Source organism: Leptopilina boulardi, unplaced genomic scaffold (assembly GCF_019393585.1).
Source record: "Leptopilina boulardi isolate dan_hultmark-lab unplaced genomic scaffold, ZJU_Lbou_2.1 LbouV2_278, whole genome shotgun sequence".
Taxonomy (NCBI): domain Eukaryota; kingdom Metazoa; phylum Arthropoda; class Insecta; order Hymenoptera; family Figitidae; genus Leptopilina; species Leptopilina boulardi.
In genome coordinates, this window is record NW_026137838.1 from 4,334,037 (window position 1) to 4,360,104 (window position 26,068).

Below are 26,068 nucleotides of genomic sequence, written 5' to 3' on the forward strand. Positions count from 1 at the left end.
AAAATTATTTCCCCCAAACAATGGAAAAAAAATTTCTTTCCGTTTGATATTTATTTACTGAGATTCATCACTTTTAATTTATAAATAAATTATTAATTTATTTATAAGAAGAAAAATTTTATTTAATTAATTAATAATTTAATAATAAATAAATAATAATAATTAAAATAATAATAATAAAATAATAAATAATAATAATTTAATATTAAATAATATTTAATTAATTTTATTTATTTTATTTTTTTTTTTATTTTATTTATTTTATTTATATTTTATTTATTTTTGTTTATTTTTCTATTTATTTTTATTTATAAATACGAAAATTATTTTCCTATATTAAAATTTTCCAAGTTTCATTTTTTTAAACTATCACATAATAAATAAAATAGTAAAAATGTTAGGCATAAAAAATTTCCCGATTATTTATTTATTATTTTCTTTTGTTCTTTCTTTTTTTTCACTTTAATTATCGCGTTATTTTTCTTTATTTTTTAAATGTAGTTTTTCATCTTGACTTTTCATTGGCTTTTTCGGATATTTAAAAAAAAATTTCTTTTTTGAACAATTGAATTAATAATATTTGATTAAAATTTAAAGTATTATCAATTAAAAATTAATATTGAAAGTTGGAATTTTTTTTTATTATAGAGAAAATAGTTTTGAAACTAGAAACACTATGTATACTTCTGTTTGAGATAGAAAAAAAGAAACAGGTTTCGTGACGTGTCTGACACCAGGAACTCATATTTCGCATGGAGTTCAATCTAAAGCGCGACAGCAAGATATTTTTAACAAAAAAAAATATTTAAAATAATTTCTTTTATTTTTCCCTTGGTAATTGTCAGTAAATAATTTTTTCTAGATTCTTGCAAATTTGTTCAAAAGGAAAAATTTTCCTCTAAAAATAGAAAGTAATTTTTCTAATTTCTTTAATTTGTGTAAAAAAAATGATTTTTTTTGCATCTTTAGATTTAGAGGAGAAAAATGTTATATATATTTTAAATTATAAAAAAATTTTTTGCCAATAAAATGGAAATAGATGAATAATGGAAAATTTATAGGAGTGAAATTAAAGGAGATTGTAATAGAAATTATGAAATCCATAAATTATCTGAGTGACGTTTCATATATATGAAAATCGAGTATAGTGGGGAAAAAAAAAAATGAAAAGTGATATCTGAGGTAGCAGGAGAGAAGAGAAAAGCCGTTGGCATTTGTATTTTTCTTTCGGTCAAGAGAGGTTTTGTGGGAGGCCTCTGAGATTATTCAAGATCTTTTAAATTTCTGTTCAAGCTTCTAGGAAATTGAATATGCAAGAATAGAGAAATATTTTGAAATCCTATATTGAATTCACAACCGATAGTTATAGTATTGTAAAATAATTTGAATTTTACAAAAATTATTTTTTTTTATAAATAATTTCTATTTTATAAAAATTATATTTTTACAATTTCAATTTTATAAAAATTATATTTTTCCAATTTCAATTTTATAAAAATTATATTTTTATAAATAATTTTTTTTTCTTATAAATAATTTCGTTGCAATATTGGAAACATATATTCAAATAAATAAATTAATGTTTTGATGAGTTTTGTTAAAAAAAAAATTTATTTCAAAATTATTTTTCGTTTTTCTACAATTTGTTTTGTTTTTTGTTTATTTTCTTTTTTTTTAATTTTTCCTACGATTTTCTATTCGTCTTGGACTCTATATATATATATATATATATATATATATATATATATATATAATTGGTGATAATAAGTTTCGCTTCATTGCGTTCTAAATGCGGAGAGTGAGACATCAGGAATGTAGAGGATCCAAGGAGGATTCGAGGATTCTGCCTTAAAGGACGACGACCCTTTTCTGGCACGGTGTATATGGTAATAATCCTGCTACCCTGGCCCTTGTCGCCAGGTTTCTTATTAATATGCTAATTTTGCCGAGACTAACGCACTTGGAATAATAATGTCCGATGACGATGCGCAAACATGAAATTATGAGCTCGGTTCCTAAATTGAGAGATATATGTATAACAACATAATATATGATACTATATAGAGGGAAAATAATATAAATAGTCAAATAGTTGAATAGTCTTTCTTTGCATCCCGGTCAAGAGAAATGTGATACACTATTGACCAGGAAACTATAAAATGAAAAGAGAATTTGAAGCCATACGCCAACAAAACAACGCTCTGATGACAAAGACACAAAAAAAAGAAGGTGCAAGACGAAAAAAAAGACGCGAGGATTTGATTCGAAGATAGAAAAAAAAATGCGCGAATCGAGAAAGAGAAAATAAGGCGAAATGGAAATAATGTATAGAAGAAGATTAATTATCTTTTATGGAAGAGATAATAGAATTTTTGAAATTTTAAAGAACAGTAAAAGTTCGATTTAAATTTTTTTTTATCTATAAAATCACCCACCGAATACTAACCGCGTCGAACGTTGCTTAACTTTCATGATCTGATGAGAATTCATTTTCGTTAGAATAAACAAAATGGGAAATTGTAGTAATTTTTTTCATACAGGGAAATTAATTTTTATCTGGAACAGCAATATGTTTCTCTACAATAGCGAAAATTTTCGCTGTTTTAGTGAAACATTTCGCTGTTTCAGTGAAACTTATCGCTGTTCTAGGTAAAACCAAATTTTCCTTGTAAAGAACAAAAATTGAATTCAAACAAATATAATATTTATTTAGAAACGATTAAAATATAATTATAATTTATTTAAAAAATTTTTGAATTTTCATTTATTATTTATTTATTTTCTTAATGTACTTTTTTATTAATTTTTTACAAAACAGTTTATTTTATTAATTATTAATAAACTGTTGACAATATTTTAATTTTTTTTTCATTGAAATAAAATTTTATACAAAAGGGTAAAATTTTAATTTTTATGTGTGTATAGAAAGTATATTGTGTCTCCTATAATTTCCTATTTCTGTTGAAACCTCGCAAAGGCTGAAAGACGTTCGCAGAGAATGAGAAAAAGTTAAGAGATGGAGACGTTGACCGCCGCGGGTCGATGAACCGCGCGATGCTGATGATCACACACACAAGGTCTTGAGAACTCTCTCGTTTCATTCTGATCTCCTGTTAAAGAGAACGACACAAGTTCTTTCGAACTCAGTCAAGCGGAAAATGGTTAACGAAGGGAGTATAAATTAGGCTCTCATCTCACACGATGAGACTTCAAATTCCTCAAAGAATTCGATTTATCGGAAAAAAAACAAAAAAAAAAAATTCACGAGATTGGAAGGATTATTTTTAAAAAAGTCATTCAATTTTTTTGGTGGGGGATGTTCAAGGTCAAATTTGCACTGCAACTTGCACTCATGTTCTTGAGATTTTATACTTCTTTTCATCAAATTTACCTGCGAATATATTTTTTTCCATTTATTTTTTTAATTTATAATAATTTATTATTAATTCCATTAGATATTTATATTTTATTTATTAATTTATTTTTTATTTTACTTTTAATTATTTTTTTAATTTTATTTATTTAATATTTATTTAATATTAGTTACTTAATAAATATAATATTATTATTAATAGTTATTAATATTATTCTACTTAATATTAGTTATTCAGTATTATTTATTTAATATAATTTTTCATTATTTCTACAATTTTCTTTTATTTATTTAATATTGTTTTCTATATTACATATTCTATTGTCTATATTTATATTTTATTTATTAACTTATTTTTTATTTTACTTTTAATTATTTTTTTAATTTTATTTATTTAATATTTATTTAATATTTATTTAATATTAGTTACTTAATAAAAATATGATTATTATTAATAATTATTAATATTATTAATATTATTATTAATATTATTATTAATTATTATTATTATTTTACTTAATATTAGTTATTCAGTATTATTTATTTAATATCATTTTTCATTATTTCTACAATTTTCTGTTATTTATTTAATATTGTTTTCTATATTACATACTTTATTGTCTATATTTATATTTTGTTCAGATTTTATATTAATAATTTTTTTTTATTTTATAAAATTTTTCATCAATTTAAATAATTCAGAAATATTTTCTTTTTGATTTATTTTAAATATACTGAAATTCTATATTAAATTATTTGTTTTTAAAATAAAACAACAAAAAGAATAGAAAACGGAAATTCAAATTTGAATTATTTCCCGCGTGCAGTGGCACTGTTACCAACAAAACGCCGGGCGCTCATAAAGTTACTGCGCGCCGCCGCAAGATGGCGTTAGTTTGTCAAATCCTGAACGTTCCTCCATGCAACCAGACAAGTCAGACAACGTGAATGTTCTGCTTGGATGTGGATTGCTGACAATTCGATAATCTCATGTGCCTCTCTTGTCTCACTCAATCGTGTTTCTCCATAGTGCGGGTTTTTTTTTTGTTGTTGTCCTAACACATATCCCGCTATAACGAATCGACCATAGTAGTGATCGTGTAATTATTTCCCATGTTACAAGTTTATTTGTGAACGCGCGAGTTGATAAATTATTCGTGTTCGTGTTCAATTTCTTTTTTTTTCTAAACCGGCATTAACATTGAGCTATTGTAACCGGCATTCATGAATCGATTATGACATTTTTATAGGTTAGGTGGGCTGGGTTTTTGTGATTTCTTTTTTTTTTCTTTCTTTTTTTTTGCATTATTGATGGGTACAGACATTATTTTTCGCGAGTGACCCGCCATATTTATCTGCCGACACATGCAACCTGTTGTTTTTCAAGTGTGGAGGTGGTGCCTCTGTCGCTGTCATTTTAATTGCAATTATCGTTACCATTCCAGTGATTGTCATCGTGATTGCTGATTGCTGTGGGTGATCATCATTTCATCAACAGTGGAAGGAAAACTGAATTCGCGACGGCTGCTCACCAGGATGAACGGGTAAGTTATCTTATTTTTTTTTCTTTATCGCTTTTTATTGTGGTGTCCCTGTACACCCAGACAAATTTATCGACAGCAAGATAGAGAGGGATGCTTTTGAGCGAGCGAGCGAGAAATTAAGCATGACAGTTATAAAGAGAGTAAACGCGAGATGGAAATGCAAAAAAAAAATAATTAAGTTTATATAGTAAACATGGCCTCATGGATTAAACGTGACCTTCTTTTTTGATGATCAGATTTAATTCGCGTCGCAAGCTCCACGTGCTTTGGTATTTCAATTTTTTTTTTTTTGTAATAGTCCATATCCGTTTTAACAATTATTTTGAATTATTCTTTTTTGGTAATAGTTTAATAAACTAGCGTTTGTATTTTTTTAAAAAGGAAATTTTGAGGTTAGTTTAATTGACACTATCAATTGTTTTTTTCTTTATCAGTTTTGTTTTTCTGTATTATATTGTTTTGTTCGTTATTACATATATATTGCATAACCTGTAATTTTGAAATTGTCATGAATTTTCTATTTTTAAACGAGGTTTTTAAAACTCGTTATTGTTATTTTAATACTAGTTTAAAAATATTAAAAACAAAAATAGATTAAAAAAGTTTTTAAAGCACAGCAATTTTGTTTTAAATATTATATATACATTAGCATTATTATGAAAACAGATTTTCTCTTGAAATTTTAGTTTTTGTATCTTATAAAAGTTTAATTTACTTTATTTTGCTATCAACAAGTTTATAACATAAAAACAACTGTTAAACCGAATTTCCCTTAAAATTAAACTTACTTTATGGTTCAGTTGTAAATTATTCTATTTCCCAACTTTCACACTCAAGTGAGACATATCAAATTCTAAAGCTTTGCACGTTAAAATAAAAAAAGTAAAACTAATATTAAAATAAAGTTGAAGTAAAATTATATAATATATATTATAATTAAAATAAAAAAGGAACGTTTTTTAAAATTTCTTAAAAGATTTATATTTTATGGAAATAAATTTACTTGATTCAAATAATTGCTCAATTGATTAATTAATAAATATTTACTTTAATCAAATAAAGTGTATTTGAACTTCATTGCTGTATTTAGAATCGAATTTGATTGGTTCAAATAATTATTTGATGTAAATAAATATTTATTTAACAATAGCCACTCTAATTGTGAATTAGTAAAAATTAACTATAATTTGAATTATAGACTTACTTGCTTTTGAATAATAAAAAATAAAAAATTAACTAATAGTAAAAATAAATTTGTTTATTATTGAATCAGTAAAATTTGAAATACAAAATCAAAAAGTGGGACACTAATTCAGATTATTTAAAATTTTTTACTAATTAAAATTTATAATATAAATTTATAATTTATAATTTGAATTAAGTAAATTTTTTTTCAGTAAAATTATAATAAAATAAATTTTTCGTCTTAAATTTTTTTTTGGGGTTAATAATTAGTTAACAAGGTTTGAATTAACAGTTTTTTTTTTTTGCAAGTAATTGGTTATTTTTAATAATTGCAATTTTCAAGGGACTAAATCCTATATGTAAAATAGGACATCACCCTTACAACATACGTTTTCTTCGAAAGAGAAACATCTGGCATGAGCTCCAAGAATAGTATCGTTAATTTTGTATTTCAGAATGTTTCTTAGTCTCAAGTCAAGCAAACATTAAAAAAAATTGCGCAGGTCTTTCTTGGAAAATGAAGCCCGCGTCAGTGATCATTTAATTCATTTCATTTAATTTCCCATCATAAAAGTATCATTTCCAGTAAAATATAAAATTAAGTAATTCGTAGTAAATGACAATTATAATATACTAATGAACAATTTCACTATTCTTCTTTTTTTTGCTAAGAATTAGTAAAAATAATCAATTTCTTTTAAAAGTTACAATGAAAAAAATATTTATTTATAACTAATTACTTGACTATTATTAAATAAATATTTTTTGAAATCTAATAATTTTTTAGTCAATTAAATATATTTATTTCAATTACGGAAATTACTGTTTTATTTGATCCAAGTAAAAATTATTTGATACTACACTGAAAAAAAAATTTATTTGATTCAAATACCGTTGTATTTGGTTATTAGCAAATAAATATTTACTTGAATCAAATATTTCTTATTTGAATCAAATAAATGATATTTTCTTCAAATACTGAAATATTTTATTCAAATATTATATATTTCATTCAAATAAGAAATATAGTAAAATTTTGATTTAATGGCTTTTTATAGGACAAGTAAAAGATATTAAGAAACATCTTTAACGTTTCGGAATCGTTACCGATTGCCTCATCAGAATTTATTTCATCTAAAAGAGTAATGTTACAATTAGAACTATTTTAAGGTTATAAATTCAAAAAATGCAAAAAAAGAAAATTCTGACTTTAATAATAAAAAGAATTAAAAAATCTTAAATTACTACATAAACAATATTCTTTTCAGAAATGATCCTTTATTTGATTCACAACTATTCTTAAAATTTAATTCCTCAGAATTAATTGGTATGTAATTTTCTTTTTTTGCATTTTTTGAATTTATAATCTTAAAATAGTTCTAATTGTAACATTACTCTTTTAGATGAAATAAATTCTGATGAGGGAATCGGTACCGATTCCGAAACGTTAAAGATGTTTCTTAATATCTTTTACTTGTTCTATAAAAAGTCATTAAATCAAAATTTTACTATATTTATAATTAATTGGGACATAAAGAATTTTAATTACAAATAAGAAATATTTGATTCAAGTAAATATTTATTTGATAATAACCAAATACACCGGTATTTGAATCAAATAAATTTTTTTTTCAGTGTAATAAATATTTGGTAATAGTCAAGTAATCGATTATTTGAATTAAATAAATTTCATTTTCGGTGGTACTAATTGCATATAGTAACTGTTAATTTAGTAATTTAATTTTGCATTTTCGAGTCTGATTGAACAATATAGAATAGTAGAATTGAAAAATTAAGAAAAAGAAATAATATACTAAAATTAAGAGAAGCGTGGAAAATTCTGAATTTTTTTTTTCTTCTTGGACTTTCGAACAATGTGTTCGAAATTGCTCGAAATTATTATAGGATGCAAAAAAGCGAATCAAATCGTGAATGGAGAACGTGAGCGCATGTAAAAAAAAAAAAAGAAAAATCGACATTGTACTTAATTGACACGAGTCGAAGCGCAATGCATCCATTGCTGTAATCGGTGGCCAGTGGAAGTCAAGAGAATGGGATATACATATAGTCGCGCGAGATAGTCAATGTTCCATCGAAAAAAAAGAAAAAAAAAAAAAAAAAAAATTCAATAGGCGCACGTTCAACGATGCATCGGTAATGCATACATTGCGGATTACGAGGCCAATTTGACCGACGAGATGAACCGAGAGAGACAGAAAGGTTAAAAGGCGTCGCGAGACTAGGAACAGAAAAGATAAAAATGAAGATAGAAATTATATACACATATAGATATTATATAGATTTAGAAATAAAGATATATATATATATATCTATATATATATATATATAGAGAGAGATAGATTGAATAGAGAATGAGAAAGATATAGAGAGATATACCTGATAGAGAGAAATAGATATTCAGAGCTTGTGGAGAATCATCATAGTTCAGGGGTGGTAGTGATGGGGAGGGGGGAGTTTCTAGCCTCGTCCGTTCTGCCCCCGTAGCAGCAATTACCAGGCATTCAACTACGAATGGAATACTCGTCTCTCTGAAACGTTCCAAAATCATAATCACGACCCGCGGGATTCATGCGCTCGATTATCCCCGCGGACCATTTTCAAAATGCATTCATGTATGCGCGCTGACAGGCCTTTACCCTCTAGAATGATCGTCCCGCGAAACTAATATTTGATTTACAGGTCGATCGGTTAATTTCGTAGCCAGTCCGTAAAGCCTCATTCCTTAGGGGTTCATAATCTATATATATATATAAACTCGAAATCAAACTTTGAAGATGTAAATTAATACATGCTCGCATATTTAATATATAGGAGAATATTATCTGAATTTATTTAAATATATTTTTTTTTTGCAAATTAAAAGGGCGCATGCATTTTTTTCCATAAAAAATTATTAATTTTTCAGGGTGTCTAACGGTCAGGGAAATCAGGAAAACGTCAGGGAATTTTGTTAGTCAGGGAAATGTCAGGGAAAAGTCAGGGAATTTCAGAAAATTTCATTCTAAGTCAGGGAAACTGTAAATTTCTGCAAAAATTTTTTGTGAATTTAAAAATTTTTAAATCTAAAAAAACTTGAATGGTTTTTATTACCATTTGTTACTACCATTAGAAATTAATTTATTGTTAAATATGTCAGTAACCATATTTTTGTCCAAAAAAAGCAGAAATCACTGTAAAACGAAAGGTATTAATTTAATACCAATTTTAGGTATACTAAATTGTTATTTGGTTCTATTTTGATACCTAAAATTGGAACTGTTTTAGTACCTTCTTTTTACAGTGATAAGGTTATTAAAAAGTCAGGGAAAAAAATCAAAAAATCTCAGGGAGGAGTCAGGGAAAAGTCAGGGAATTTTTTTCTCCCTCTTTGTTAGACACCCTGAATTTTTATTTTAAACTATTTTATTGTAAATAAATTATTATTTTGAATAAAAATTTTAATAATTGTTTTTTATGGAATAAAATGTGTTGCCCCAAAATAAGTAATGATAAAACAGTAAAAAAATGAGTCAAAAGTTTTGAACGTTCATATGAACGAAATATTTTTTTCAATCTATAAATTATTATTAAAAATTATGATGACCATATGTAAAATAAAACAGTAAATTAAACAATTATTAAATTAATAACATCATTTTAGATATTTTAAACAATATTTTGTAATAAAATTCGAAGTTGCAAAAAAAAAATTTCGTTCATTATGAACGTTCAAAACTTTTTGTCTCATAGTAAAAATAAAAATTATATTTATTTGAAATAGGCTAAATGTGATTTAAGCAAATATTTTGAAATGACGCGATTCATAAATAATGTCGGACGGTATTTACATGAAAATGTGTTATTTTCTTGATGGAAGAAGTCTGTTTGAAAATTCAATGGAAAATATGCTGTGTTGTGTTGATGATGGAGTTTTTGAGACTCGATCATCTTTTGGAAGATGTATCTTGGAAAAGATTTAAATGGATTATATTTAAAGAATGGTCGAAGGCGATAAAATTTATGAACATTAGGGAAGATATTATGTGAATGACAAAGAGGTAAAAAAAAAAAAAAAATTGAACGGCGCCGTGAAGGAGATTAATTCGTTCAACACGAGTACTTTCGCCAATCTCTCTCTCTCTCTCTCTCTCTCTTTCTCTTTGGTCTACTAGGTTCACGTGTGTGGTTTAACGATGCTGTCTTGACGATAATAGATCGTGGCACTCTGCCATAGCGAATGACTATGCAGAGAAACAACCTCGTCCAGTACTTCCAACATAGAAATCGACCTAGATGGTTCATTCGTTTGTAAAGACTTACTCCCTCTCTTCTCTCTATTCACGTCGTTAAACATCCCTCAAATCTCCTAAATACCGTTGCAAATTGTCACGATAACAACTTGATAAATTCATTTTCACACGCATTTAAATTAAATTTAAATCGCACGAAAATAAATAAATATTTGAATTATTAAATTTACAATTTTTAATTATAGGCAAAAAAATCTTCACCTGGAACAGCGATATATTTCTCTAGAATATCGATACCTTTCGCCATTCTAGAGAAATATATCGCTGTTCCAGGTGAAGATTTTTTTTGCGTGTAGGTCATTGAAATAAATTTATTTATTATTATTTATACACACTAAAAAATAATACTTACATTCAGTTCACTTTTGACTAAAACCGTTAACATTAGAACCATTTTTACTGAATTTCAGCCTTGAGTGTATGATTTTAAGTCCTAAAATTGACTTAATCTAGTTTTAAGATTAAAATTACTTTTAAGGCATTTTGATTTTAAGATGTTAATGGTTTCAGTATTTGTTTTTTGTGTGTATACTTATTTTGTTCGTTAATTACAAATTTTTATTTTTGGCAAATTTTTCTATAAACGTTTTTTATTCAAAAAAAGTCCTTTTTTTGATGTTTAACCGAATTTATATATAGCATATATTTTTGTTGTCAGACTCAAATAATGTTTTTCCCGTGTTGTTTGTCAAACTCTTGTGGTGAAGCGTATTTATATTTTTGTTTTATTTTAACGTGGGAAAAATCTTTTGGCTGTTTCGCGCGGAAAACATTGCGGTTTTCGACATAAAGAATTATTTTGCGATAATTACAATATATTAATTAACAAAGCAATGTTTAACATGAATGTTTGTTTTTCTAGATTGTTACTTTTATAATAATATTTTAAATATTTTTTAACATTAATTTTTCGATAATTAACATTAAATAGAACGATTAATAATATTAATAAAAATAGTAATTAATAAAATAATATAAATATTAATAATAAAAAAAATTGAAAAAAAAATTGGATTCGAATAATTGTAAAATTGAAACAGAATATATATATATATGTTAGAGTACGAGAATGGTATATTTATTTTTATCTTTTTTTTTATGTCAAACAAAGAGAGAGCTTTATACTCTAATGGCATGAAAGCTTCATACTAGGTTGCCAATTAATTCAGAATTCTACGCAGAATACACTTGCAGATTATATGTACCCTCAACCCGCATGATAGCCAAAAGCCCCTATTCTGAACATTATGGGTGCGCATTCAACTAATTACTTTCCTCGATATGACTTTCTAGTTCAGACTGACATATATGATTCGAATACAAAGGATATAATTCAATCACTGATTCTCTATTATTGGGAAAAAAAAAAAAATTCAATTCAATTTTTTAACTTCGAAATAATTTTTTGTGTTTTAGAATTTTTAAAATTTACTTTTTTTTTTTTGATCATTTTGAAAAATGATATGTTATATATTTATTATTCTACCGAAAATTAATTGATAATGTAAAGTATATATATATGTATATGTGTATTTGCGCGCGAGTTCCATAAATTTCGATTAAAGAGTGTAATAATTTTTATAGCGTATTGTTGCGTGATTTTACGTTTTGGTATTGACCATTTTACGAACATAGTTCAGGCATTGCCGCAAATTTTATTAACGGCCCTCTGCGGCTGAACAAACCCCGGTGTTTAATGGCGACAGGAAGCGCTAATTAAAACTGACACGATACATCGATGATGCATTGCTATACACGTATAGGTAAAAGCAATTCTTTGAACTCTCTCGCACTCACTCCCTCCCTCCCTCCCTCCCTCTCTCTCTCTCTCTCTCTCTCTCTCTCTCTCTCTCTCTCTCTCTCTCTCTCTCTCTCTCTCTCTCTCTCTCTCTCTCTCTCTCTCTCTCTCTCTCTCTCTCTCTCTCTCTCTCTCTCTCTCTCTCTCTCTCTCTCTCTCTCTTGCTGTAAAATACAATGTAAAATTAAATATTTTTGCTTCTTATTTTTTTTTTAAATGTTATTCGAATTTTTGATTTCTATAAAAATATTTCCTCTATGAGGAGGCAAAAGTAAAATTGTAAATTTTTTTAGTAAATAATTACACGGAGAAAAAAAACGAATAAAGTAACTTTTACTACTTTAGGAGTAAAACCAACTGTTCGCAGTTTCTGTGATTTCTGGAAATTTTTACACTCCACAAATAGTAAAATTTACTTCTGAAATAGTAAAAATTATTACGAAAATAGTAAATTTTACTATTTCTGGAATAAAAATTTGCTAGGCATGCGCAGAAACTGCGGACAGTTTCGGTTTTACTCCTAAAGTATAGTAAAAGTTACTTTATTCGTTTTTCCATTTTTTTCTCATCCGTGTAATTTTTTAATAGGTTAGTGCAGTTCTAATATTGTTTTAAACATTAAAAAAAGTTTTAATTGATATGAGCCAAAAGTTCTGAACGTTCAAATGAACAAAATATTTTTTTCAATTTATAAATTATTAAAAATTATAATGTCAATGTAAAATAAAACAGTAAATTAAACAAATATTTAATTAATAACTTTTTTTTTAGATATTTAAAACAATAATTCACACAAAATTAAAAGTATCAAATTGATACCAAAAATATCAAATTGATACAAATTTTTATATCAATTTGATATTTTTGGTATTAATTTGATACTTTTAAATTAAAATGTTTGTAATAAAATTCGTACTTAAAGAAGTTTCAAAAAAAATTTTGTGCATTTGAACGTTTAAAATTTTTTCCACATTAATTGATCGCAAATATATATTTTTTGCAAATAATTTATATGAGTCATATAAAATGTGATTTAAATTAACATAATTTCCCTCTACAATATTTGCCATTTTATGGAGTATAGATTACCAAATTTGTGATATAGAAAATATTATTTTAACGTGATATTTTTTTTTCGGATAGCATAAATATTTTTCTCAATATATTGTACATTTTACATACTTGGGGAATTGTTGATTAAATTGGAAAATGCATATATCGAATTTTTAAAAATATATTTTAAAATTATTAAAAAATTCCAAACCACAATAAATATTTTTGAATAAGTTATATTTTTCAATTTAGTTTTTTTTTTTCTATCAATATTGGTTTGGTAAGAAAATATTTTAAATTCTTTAGGGATTCTATGCACACTAAATTAAAAGTATCAAATTGATACCAAAAATATCTAATTAATATAAAAATTTATATTAATTTGATATTTTCAGTATCAATTTGATACTTTTAAATTACTGTGTGTTTAAATGAAATCTTTAAAAAAAAATTAATTACAATAATGTTTGTGTCTGAAATTGAGAACTTTTTTTAATAATCTTAGAAATTTTTTTTTTTTTCTCCTGACGAACTGTGTCGACGTAACATTTCTTACGGTGCCTTATAGCCTCTGTTTGTACAGAGAGAGAGAGAAAGAGAGAGAGAGAGAGCAGGTTAATTCGAGCAAATTATTATAAAACAATGTTATCGTTTCATTCAATGTTAAAACCCGCATCGCGAATTGTAGGGTGGTGGGGGGGGGGAGGGGACGAAACACACCGGTCTTTAGCAAACGAGAGAATGAGAGATATAAAGAGAAAGGAGGAACCAAATGGGCTCGCTTATTGCGTCACGTTGCAATCGTAACTGAAATTGGAAAGACGAGAAGGAAATTCAAAATTAAAGCGCTCCGTCGGCCACTGTATACAGAGAACTTGTTAACCACTCTCGCGTAAATTCCCCTCACTAACTTAATTTGTTGATGCATTTTAAAGTACGTTCTTCACATAAGAATTCAAATCAACTTTCTTTTCAAATTAATTTATATAATTTATCCTAATTCACCCCCCCCCGGGGGTGGTTTTTGATAAAAATTCTTTTTATACATCAAATGCACATGTTCGCTTTTTAATTAATAAAATATGAATTTTATAAAAATTGTTAAATTTTTTCCAGTTTAATTATATTTTTTTTTCCGTAACATTCGTGATTGATGGAGATTGTAATAGAATTTCAAAAAAAAAAAAAAAAAAATTATATAGAACGATTTTTCTTTTGCGTTTATTTTAGTAGATTTTTTATTTACTCGTTATACATCATATATAGTCTCGGAGTCTCGTTTTTCCATAAAAAAAAAAAACGTTTTTTTTTTATACACAGCGCAACAAAAATTTATATATTTTTTTTTTGTTCCCCCCAGGGGACTAGGATTCTTTGGCAAATAATGGTGGTTTGAATCAGAGACATGAAAAAAAAAAAAAAAAAAAAATGATGATGACGAAAAATTAGGACTTTTTATAGTTTTTTTTGAAAGTTGCGAATACGCGATTTAAGCTGTATCACGATTAAGCGGGCTTCTAACTAATGCTTTCGACAAATTCCAATCGTAGCTTGTTATTACTCGTTATCGATCTCTAATCCTGGATGGTACGATCGGTTATTGTACCAAATGCGGAGAACCGACGAGAATTTGCGAGAGTGTCGTCGCGCCGTTGGATTTAAAGTGTTTTATTTTGCCACCTGCGTTTTTTGTTTAGTTTTCTCTTTTTTTAGGGTTCCGTACTCGGTTCGGAACCCTATTAATATCGGTTTTTTTGAAATCGTGTACCCCCCCCCTAGCGGCCACACAAATTTATCTGGAGGGCTGAAAATTAGTACACATATGTATTTTCGCGTGTAGATTACAGGAAAAATATAGCGAACTTGATTGGAATTGATTAACATAGCGTTGTCAAGGAAAAACCATAAATTTTTACGAAAAATGCCTAAAAATGACTATGTACCCCCCCCCTAGCGGCCACATCTTTTGACATAAAGAGCTCAAATTTGGTACACTTACGTATTTTTACGTGAAAATTACAGGAAAAATATAGCGAACTTGATTCCGATCAATTTACATAGCGTTGTCAAGGAAAAATCAAAAATTTCGAAAAAAATGATTTATTCTCCCTAGCGCACACAATATTCAACCCAAATTGTTCACATTTGCTGTAAAACTGTATTTTTACGGGAAAAATACAGGGGAAAAAAGCGGTCACGATTAGAGTTGATGATTAACTTTTTATCAAGTTTTTCAAGAAAAAATGACAATTTTAGGAAAAAAATGTATTTTTCCACCAAAAACGAACAAAATTTTATTTAAAGGAAATTAAATTTACATATTTTAACGCATTTTTACGTGTAGATTACAAAAAAAATATAGCGAGCATGATTGGAGTTGATTATCATAGCGTTGTCAAGGAAAAACCATGTATTTTTACGAAAAATACCTAAAAATGACTATGTACCCCCCCCCTAGCAGCCACATCTTTTGACATAAAGAGCTCAAATTTGGTACACTTACGTATTTTTACGTGAAAATTACAGGAAAAATATAGCGAACTTGATTCCGATCAATTTACATAGCGTTGTCAAGGAAAAATCAAAAATTTCGAAAAAAAAATGATTTATTCTCCCTAGCGCACACAATATTCAACCCAAATTGTTCACATTTGCTGTAAAACTGTATTTTTACGGGAAAAATACAGGGGAAAAAAGCGGTCACGATTAGAGTTGATGATTAACTTTTTATCAAGTTTTTCAAGAAAAAATGACAATTTTAGGAAAAAAATGTATTTTTCCACCAAAAACGAACAAAATTTTATTTAAAGGAAATTAAATTTACATATTTTAACGCATTTTTACGTGTAGATTACAAAAAAAATATAGCGAGCATGATTGGAGTTGATTATCATAGCGTTGTCAAGGAAAAACCATGTATTTTTACGAAAAATACCTAAAAATGACTATGTACCCCCCCCCTAGCAGCCACATCTTTTGACATAAAGAGCTCAAATTTGGTACACTTACGTATTTTTACGTGAAAATTACAGGAAAAATATAGCGAACTTGATTCCGATCAATTTACATAGCGTTGTCAAGGAAAAATCAAAAATTTCGAAAAAAAAATGATTTATTCTCCCTAGCGCACACAATATTCAACCCAAATTGTTCACATTTGCTGTAAAACTGTATTTTTGCGTGAAAAATACAAGGAAAAAATGTAAGTGCGATTGGAGTTGATGATCAATTTTTATCAAATTTTTGAAGAAAAATGATAAATTTAATAAAAAAATGTATTTTTCCGCAAAAAACGAAAAAAATCGGACAAGTGGGAGTTACACTCGCACTGAAATCGAGGGTTCCGTACTCGAAGCGAACTTATTTGGTATAAAAACAAATGTTTAAAAAATATGTGTTGTGTATTAAATAATATATGTGATACAAAAATGAACAATTTTTAAAAAAAAATTTAAGAAAATTGTTTCTCCTTTGGTATAAAAACAAAAAAAAAATTTTAAATTTGTTTCGTATTTCAAATAATATAAGTGATACGAAGAGGAACAATTTTCTTAAATTTTACAAAATTGTTCCTTTTTGTATCACTTATATTATTTGAAATACAAAACAAATTTAAAATTTTTTTTTGTTTTTATACCAAAGGAGGAACAATTTTCTTAAATTTTTTTTTAAAAATTGTTCATTTTTGTATCACATATATTATTTAATACACAACACATATTTTTTAAACATTTGTTTTTATACCAAATAAGTTCGCTTCGAGTACGGAACCCTCGATTTCAGTGCGAGTGTAACTCGCACTTGTCCGATTTTTTTCTCATTCTCTTGGAAAAAGGAATTTTTTTTCCCCGTTCGCAAATAAATTTTGTGTTTTGGCATAAATGAAATTTTTGATCTTGAGAAATAATTAAATGAGAAAATAAAATTATTCAGGGTGTCTACTAGTCCTGGAATTTGAAAAAATGTCCTGGAATGTCCTTGAAAGTCCTGGAATTTTAATTTTTGTCCTTGAATTTTTTATATTTTGCTTTTAAATTTTCAAAAATTTCTAATTTTGTCAATCAAGTTAAAAAAAAATCATTGAATAAGTAAAATGAAAATTTACTTAAGTAATTAATTACTCTCTAAATCTGAATTAGTAAAAATGTTTACTAATTTGAATTAGTGGCTCACTTTTTGCTTCTGAATTAGTAAAATTTTACTAATTATTAGTAACTTTTACTAACAATTAGTAAAATTTAACTAATTCAGAAGCAAAAAGTGAGTCACTAATTCAAATTAGTAAACATTTTTACTAATTCAAATTTAGAGAGTAATTTTTTAATAATTTCTGAAAACAATAGTTAAACTAAAAATTTTTTTATTCCTTAAAGTCATCCAATTTAATGTCCTGGAAAAATAAGAAATTTGTCCTGAAAACTCCTGGAAAAGTCCTGGAATTTTAATTCAGATTTTTAGTAGGCACCCACCCTGTTATTTCATCTTGTACGATGAAAAATTGATTTTTTTTTTAATTTTCTGTTTTTCGAATTAATTTTATCATTAAAATAGACTATAGAATTAGTGAATGAAATGTATATTGGAAAAAAGTAATTTTCAACGTGTAAAACATTGATTAAAGGATAATTAACGTTTTCTCAAAAGCGCTCAAATGATTCGTTTGGTTAGTATATATAAGAGTGCGAAACGAAGTAAAGTGAACAGTGGTTCCCTCGAGTCACACTTTCGGAGCTTACATTTGCGGAGTCCCAGTGACTATCAACTGCTCTGTGAAAGGTCCCTGGACACGTAGCAGAAAGTGCTGTGACATAACGTTGTGGCCTCCACCGTCATTCTCATTAAAGGGTTGGATGCTTTTGGCTGACCTTGAGTTTGGGTGAGAGTGTATTGGTCAAAGCAAAGTCATGTGTGATGACCTCTTGGGTTTATCGCAAATTTCAAGAGGGGAACAAAACAGGGCCTACTCCGAGGAAACCACTTTTTTTGTTTTATATATACACTGAAAAAAAAAAATTATTTGATTCAAATAATCGATTACTTTATTATAAAATAAATATTGAAGCGAATAATTTTTGAATAAAAAAAAAATTATATAGAACGATTTTTCTTTTGTGTTTATTTTTTGTTTCAAATACAGTTTTATATTTGATTCAAGTAAAAATTAAATACTAAATATTTGACCCAATTAATTGATATAAATATTTATTTGATAATAGTAATCGATTATTTGAATGAAATAAATTTTTATTTTTATTGTATATATGTTTCAAAATATTTACGCATGATGTAATTCGTATAAGTTAAGAAATAAGTGAGAAAGCCACTGAAGCGAAAAGATTCTCATCGTATCTCGTTGGGTAAACGATTAAAATGCAAATTTTTCCTTGGTGCAAGTCTGATGCGCTTGACCGATCCGCAATCTTCTCTCTTTTATGTTACATTTTACACAAACTACAAAAGTACACATTTCTCGTTTTAATTTATTATATAATAATTATTCAATAATTGAGAAATATTTTTATTTTTATTTCGAAATTTGGAAAAATATTGTAAAATTGATAAAGAGTGGAATATAAATCGATAATAAATGAATATCACGGAAATGTTGATAACTGATTATAAAGTAAAGGACAATTGAAATTGAAAGAGCAGGGAATTAAGAGAAATATATATACACACAACCAACGGATCCAGGTAAACCCTCCGGTCAGTATGGGCAACTGTCCATTCCCAGTCGGTAATCCTGACACGGTTTCCGGTCGAAGGGTGGGCCAAAATCCTGGACGCTCTTTGCCCCCTCCCCCCTTCTCTTTCTCGATAATCCGATTCCGTTTTCTCTCTCACTCTCTCTACCATCCATTCGATTCCAATAACATAATAACTCTTGAATTCATCCCTCACGCCCATGCCAGCCATCAGTCCATTCGATGGGACCTCGAACCCTTTTCCCCGATTCAGGAACTAGAAATAATTAGGAAGCATTCGAATTGCTCCCGCGATGAAAAGAACGACGCGCCAGAGAAACGAGAGAGAGAGAGAGAGACAGAAATGTAACACCGTCGGAAAATTCAAACTTCTCTATATCCGCGAGCACTTGTGAAATGATAAATGTAAAAACTTATTCAATTCAGTTGAAACTCTCGTGTACTACTCTTGAGAATGTTTTCTCTGAGTATACATTGCATATCGAACTTAATCAATCTTTGAAGAAAAAGGAGAGAGAAAAAAATTGTCGATAATCATGTTTGTCATATTTTTATTGGAAAAAAATAAAAATATCTCGGACAATATTAATGATAGTTAATTTTAATGGCATTGATTATTCGTTATTTTTAATTTCCTTTTTAATTATATTGATGGAAACGTTAAAAATAAGTTTTTAAAAATATACCATTATTGAAATTATTTTCTACGTTGAGAGAAATAATTTATTGGGGTTACCATTTTTGAGATGACCATTTTTAGTTTGAAAACTGTGCTGCTGCGAAATTATTAGTTGTTACTATTTTTATTAGTTGGCATAACTATTTTATTAGTTGGTTCACGGAGGAAAATGGAAAAACGAATAAAGTAACTTTTACTACTTTAAAATTATTCCGGAAATAGTAAATTTTACTGTTTCTGGAGTAAAAATTTGCCAGACATGCGCAGAAACTGCGGACAGTTCAGGTTTTACTTTTAAAGTATAGTAAAAGTTACTTTATTCGTTTTTCCATTTTTCTCTGTGTTTAACTAATTAGTTAGTTGGAATAACTATTTAATTAGTTACCTTACTAACGAAATGGTAATTGCAACCAATCCTTTCTCTCAGTATACTTTTAATTATTCTAATGACAATTTTTTCTCATGTATGCAAAAAAAAAAAAAAAAAATAGGTCCATAACTTTTTTCGCGTTATCAATCTTTTTTTCATTTTCTTGAAATTGGAAAAAATATTCCATTTTTTTCTGAATAGATTTTGTTTTAAATAGTTTTCGAGAAATATTCTTTAAAAAAAAATTTATTTGATATTTGTTTTCCATTGATATATATTGAATGATATTTGAGTTTACATAAAATGCCTTTGAATTCAGTTTATTATTTGCGTAAAGATTTATCATTTGCACTTGTATGACGATTGAAGTTGAATTTTTTCTTTCTTCTTCTTCTTCTTCTTTTTTTTTTCCTTTTGCATTTCGATGGTCGAAATATATGAGATTTTTCAAACGATTTCAAACCTCACTTCTAAGAAAGTCGTTCTCTGGAAAGTGATCGAGTTTCAAGTGGAGGAGGAACAGTTTGGATTTCATATATATAAAGAATTTTTTTTTTTCACGATGAGAATTCCCTTGAATAAATCTAGAAAATGTGGATCAATTTCGTGAGTAAATAAAACCATTGTATTTTTTTGCAACTATTTTGATTTAATTGAAAGCAATATTTTCGTATGCAAAAACAAATTAATAAAACGTTTAGGCAAATTGAATGTTTTTTTTTGGGGGGTAATAGAATTGAGAAGTTATGGCTAAATAACAATGGACTAATTAAAAAGCTATTATCTGGTAATAAAGTAGTCACGCTGGCGAGTTACAGTTCATCGGAGCATGGTTTTAGACAATAGATGATCCGCGGCGAGTTTAACCCTCCATCGCTGTTACCCTCTCCCCCCACCACTTTTCTCTCTCTCTCTCTCGTTTCTCCTCTCTGTCGGTTCTAATTAACCACATAATAATAGAGACGGGGTTCGTGCAGTTCTCGTGGCTTTGATATTTAATCGGGTTTAACGCAAGCGCTCAACCGACCAAACGAGCGTTCTAGAGCACTGTTTTAATTCTGTTTGTCTCGAGAAAGAGAGAGGATCATGGGGCAAAAGGTTCTCGCGAGAATGGGTTGAGAAGGATTATACGCGACATATTACATATATATATATGTGTATATATATAAAGCCCTTCATAGGCCGAATATCATGTATAACTAACATTACATTATCCCTGCTTTTCAGGCAAGATGTCCACCCCTATTTCTCTCTCTCTGATTTCACTAAAGGATAGAAAATTATTTTTCCTTTTTTATAAAAAGTACACCCGATAATTACTTTTTATAATTACTAACGCTAATTCTCAGAAAGATATTTAAACTGACATGAATGCTCGCATATATGAAAAACGGAATTTTTAACATTTTAAAATGGAATTTTTTTTTTTATTAAATTCTAATTATATGGAATTAAATTTATTTTTTTAATTATCCAATTTACAAGTATAAAAAAGAACTGCTTTTTAGAGGAGGAAATTTAATTATTTCTGTATTTGTGTCAAGAGTTTATTTTTGAAATGATAAATTAGTGATTTGAAAATAAATCTACTAATCTGCATCTTATATATATTGTATATATATATGTCAAGACAATATTTTAGGATGTGACTGATTACATTACCATAATCGATTCAAAGCTGTGCAAGCTAGCAGAACTGCTTTTCCCCATACAGAGGCAGAGGCAATACAATGTAATGGGTTTGTAAACATTTACAATCACGGATCAAACGGAATGCGTGGATAATGTGATCCTGAACACCCGTTGAGATTGACTCGGGTGTTAATGTTTGCAAATGGAATACCGGATTAATTGTTTGCTTTTAACGTAAGCCTCCAAGATCTTGCATTATTATATTACCGCGTAATTCTGTGATTTTCATTTTAGAATTACGGTTTTTTTTAACCCTCCGAATGGTAATTTGATTCTTTCAATTTGTATTTTACGTGCTTTGATGGTTTTTGATAAGTAAAGAAGAAAACGAATATTTGTTATTACTTTTTTTTGAGGGTAATGGTGAAAAAAAATCTGTATTACCTACTGATGGTGTGTGGCCATTACAGAAACTTGCCTGACCGACTATTTGTATTATGGAATACAAAAAAGTTTACGTAGAAAAGCAGCGGGATAAAAAGAGAGATAGGGGAAAAGATAAAAATACGATTACGAGGAAGAAAATTCGTGAATTCAAATCGAAATAACCAAATAGAAAAGTAGAACGATAAAAGGAATCTGTATTGCCGACTGATGGTGTGTGGCCATTATAGAAATCTACCTGATGGTAACAGGTATTACGGTTTTCAAAAAAAGTTTACGTAGAAAAGCAGCGGAATTATAAGGATAGAAGATAAAAATTACGCGACTGATGGTGTGTGGCCATTACAGAAACCTACCTAATCGACAATGATAATAACTTGTATTACAAAGTACAAAAAAAGTTTCAGTAAAAAAGCAGCGGGATCAAAAGAAGAAAAAGAGTGTAAAAGATAAAAATAACGATTACGAATAAGAAAATTCGTGAATTCAAATAGAATAAAAAAAAGGAATCTGTTTTACCGACTGATGGTGTGTGGCCATTACAGAAACCTACCTCATCGACGATGATAACAAACTATTACTCTTATTACTTTTTTTGAGGGTAATGGTAAAAAAGATCTGTATTATCTACTGATGATTGTGTGGCCATTACAGAAACCTACCTGACCGACTATTTGTATTACGGAATACAAAAAAGTTTACGTAAAAAAGCAGCGGGATAAAAAGAAAAATAGGGGAAAGGATAAAAATCACGATTACGAGGAACAAAATTCGTGAATTCAAATAGAAATAATTTCCAAATAGAAAAGTAGAACGATAAAAGAAATCTGTATTGCCGACTGATGGTGTGTGGCCATTATAGAAATCTACCTGATGGTAACAGGTATTACAGAATTCCAAAAAAGTTTACGTAGAAAAGCAGCGAAATTATAAGAAGAAAAAGAGGATAGAAGATAAAAATTACGGGACCGATGGTGTGTGACCATTACAGAAACCTACCTAATCGACAATGGTAATAACTTGTATTAGAGAGTACAAAAAAAGTTTAAGTAGAAAAGCAGCGGGATCAAAAGAAGAAAAAGAGTGTAAAAGATAAAAATAACGATTACGAAAAAGAAAATTCGAGAATTCAAATAGAATAGAAAAAAGGAATCTGTTTTACCGACTGATAGTGTGTGTCCATTACAGAAACCTACCTGATCGACGATGGTAACAAACTATTACTAGTCATTGGTAATACAAACAGTGGAATACAAACAGTTTATATAAAAAAAACCGCTGAATTACAAAAATACGATAAAAATAATTAAAAATGAAAAAAAAGAAAATGAAAAAGAAAATCGTAAATTAAAATATTTCAAAATACCTTCAAATCTCCGAATAGAATTTTCGGATCATTTCATAATGTGATTAATGGATTATTTTTTCCCCAATGAATTATCAACATAATGGAAATGATTTTGAAATTGGAAAATGATAATAGTGTAAATGCTCGACAAATTTAGGATGTCAAAGCGTGGTTATACGGGATACAAAAGTGGCGAGGTTATATAGAGAGAGAGATAGAGAAGGAGTATCTAACCGTGGACATTTCTGGTGCATGCAATTGTGGACTCACGCATGCATGCATGCATTAGTCGGCCGATGAAGCACGTAGCTAACCTTGTCAGTGCACAGGTGCTTAATAACCATCTAATTGAATTGTCCGAGATATTGGCAACAACGTATTCGGCTGTTTAGCTACCCCTTGACGAACTGGCTCTCGTGTATATCATCACAAGGGATATACACTGACATTTCTGCGTTCGATGGGTTCCACCTCTCGACCTGGACAAAAGGCTTGCCTAAACATCGTCAGTCGACCTAGTGCTTTAAGTACTGGCTTACCACAGACTGTAATATTCATGGTATCTGCTGAAAGCAGGGTTTCAACCACGAGTTAGTGACAACCACACACCCACACACATATACACAAGTATTGACGATAACGATAGCCCTCTTCTCAATTACTTCAACTATTTTCAGAATTTATAATTTCATTTCACAAAAGAATCGAATGCAGAAAAAAATCTGGAAAAATATGCTATTGGATCAACAGCATTTCTGTCAAAGGTATAAAAATTATTAATTCTAAAGCATATATGCTATAAAATTTGTAAAATATTTTTTAGTTTCTATAGCATATGATTTTGAATCAATGATTTTTATACCTTTGGCATAACCAAATTGTTGGTTCCAAAAATTATTTCGTTTCAAAAATTGTTGGTTCCAACAATTATTTAGTTCCAAAAATTATCTAGCAATTATTTGGTTTCAAATTTGTTGGCTTCAAAACTTATTTGGTCCCAAAAATTATCCGGATCCAAAAATTATTTGGTTTCAAAAACTGTTGGTTCCAGCAATTATTTGGCTCCAAAAATTAGTTGGTTCCAAAAATTATTTGGTTTCAAATTTGTTGGTTCCAAAAATAGCATATTTTTCTCAGTGTGACAAAATTAAAATTTTACTAGTTTGAAGTAAATTTTCTCGTATTAAGAAAAGATGGAAATAAATTTTAAGGTTGTTTTCCCAAGTCTGTAAAACCTACATGAAATTTTGTTTATACTTGTAGAAACCCTGCAATGGAATTTTGTGCTTTGGTTAAAAAATTAATTCTCAAAATTCTTGTCTATACCTGTGTGTGTATGTGTTTGTTGGGAATTTCGATTGATCTTTGATTAATGTTTACATGTATAGTTGGGAAAGCTTTCATCTTACAATTAGTACACCATCCCTCATTGTACTTACTCTTCGAAGCCATATGTATTGCTAATATACATACGTGTTGTTCACAAGAGGCATCTATATATATATATATTCGGGAAATCTGCGTGGCAGTTCTGCCAATCGAGGCTCTTCAAGTGCCAATCTCTATACCGCATCGAGTAGATTGAACTCGAGTGGACGATGAAGTGTGTAGAGTTTAAAGGCCCAGGACACTCTCTCGATACCAATACATACCTGTATATAAATATAGAAAATAACCTGAAAAATTCATTTTTACCATTGGAAAATGCAATTAGAAAACCAGAAAAATCAAAAAAATTTCTTTTATTTAGGGTCAAGGAAACGTTTTTTTTTAATTTAATAGAAAATTTATTTGATTTAGAAATTTTAATTTAGAAATTTTTTTGCAGTTTTGGTTACTTGACTATTGTCAAATAAATATTGGACTAAATAATTTTTGAGTCAATTAATTAGTGTTTTAAATACAGGTTGGTTCAAACACAGTTTATTTCATTCAATTATTTGGTTTCAAAAATTGTTGGTTCCAAAAATTATTTGGTTTCAAAAATTGTTGGTTCCAACAATTATTTGGCTTCAAAAATTATTCGGTTCCAGCAATTATTTGGTTTCAAATTTGTTGGCTTCAAAACTTATTTGGTCCCAAAAATTATTTGGTTTCAAAAACTGTTGGTTCCAAAAATTGTTGGTTCCAGCAATTATTTGGTTTCAAAAATTGTTGGTTCCAACAATTATTTGGTTCTAGCAATTATTTGGTTTCAAATTTGTTGGCTTCAAAACTTATTTGGTCCCAAAAATTATTTGGTTTCAAAAACTGTTGGTTCCAAAAATTGTTGGTTCCAGCAATTATTTGGCTCCAAAAATTATTCGGTTCCAAAAATTGTTGGTTTCAAAAATTATTCGGTTCCAAAAATTGTTGGTTCCAGCAATTATTTGGCTCCAAAAATTGTTGGTTCCAAAAATTATTTGGTTTCAATTTTGTTGGCTCCAAAAATTATTTGGTTCCAAAAATTATTCGGTTTCAAATTTGTTGGCTTCAAAACTTATTTGGTCCCAAAAATTATCCGGATCCAAAAATTATTTGGTTTCACTAACTGTTGGTTCCAAAAATTGTTGGTTCCAGCAATTATTTGGTTTCAAAAATTGTTAGTTCCAAAAATTATTTGGTTTCAAATTTGTTGGCTCCAAAAA

General features: G+C 28.2%; 1 protein-coding gene across 2 annotated transcripts in view; it reads left to right on the top strand.

Annotated features, from left to right (window-relative positions):
* Positions 1-4,320: 4,320 nt before the first annotated feature.
* Positions 4,321-26,068, top strand: part of LOC127281875 (polypyrimidine tract-binding protein 2) — a 492,268-nt gene continuing 470,520 nt past the window's right edge. For both annotated transcript variants that reach the window (XM_051305847.1, XM_051305850.1), the window contains exon 1: positions 4,321-4,917. In XM_051305847.1, coding sequence (XP_051161804.1) covers positions 4,910-4,917 — 8 coding nt within the window. In that variant the 5' untranslated portion in view covers positions 4,321-4,909. The remainder of the gene's footprint in view (positions 4,918-26,068) is intronic.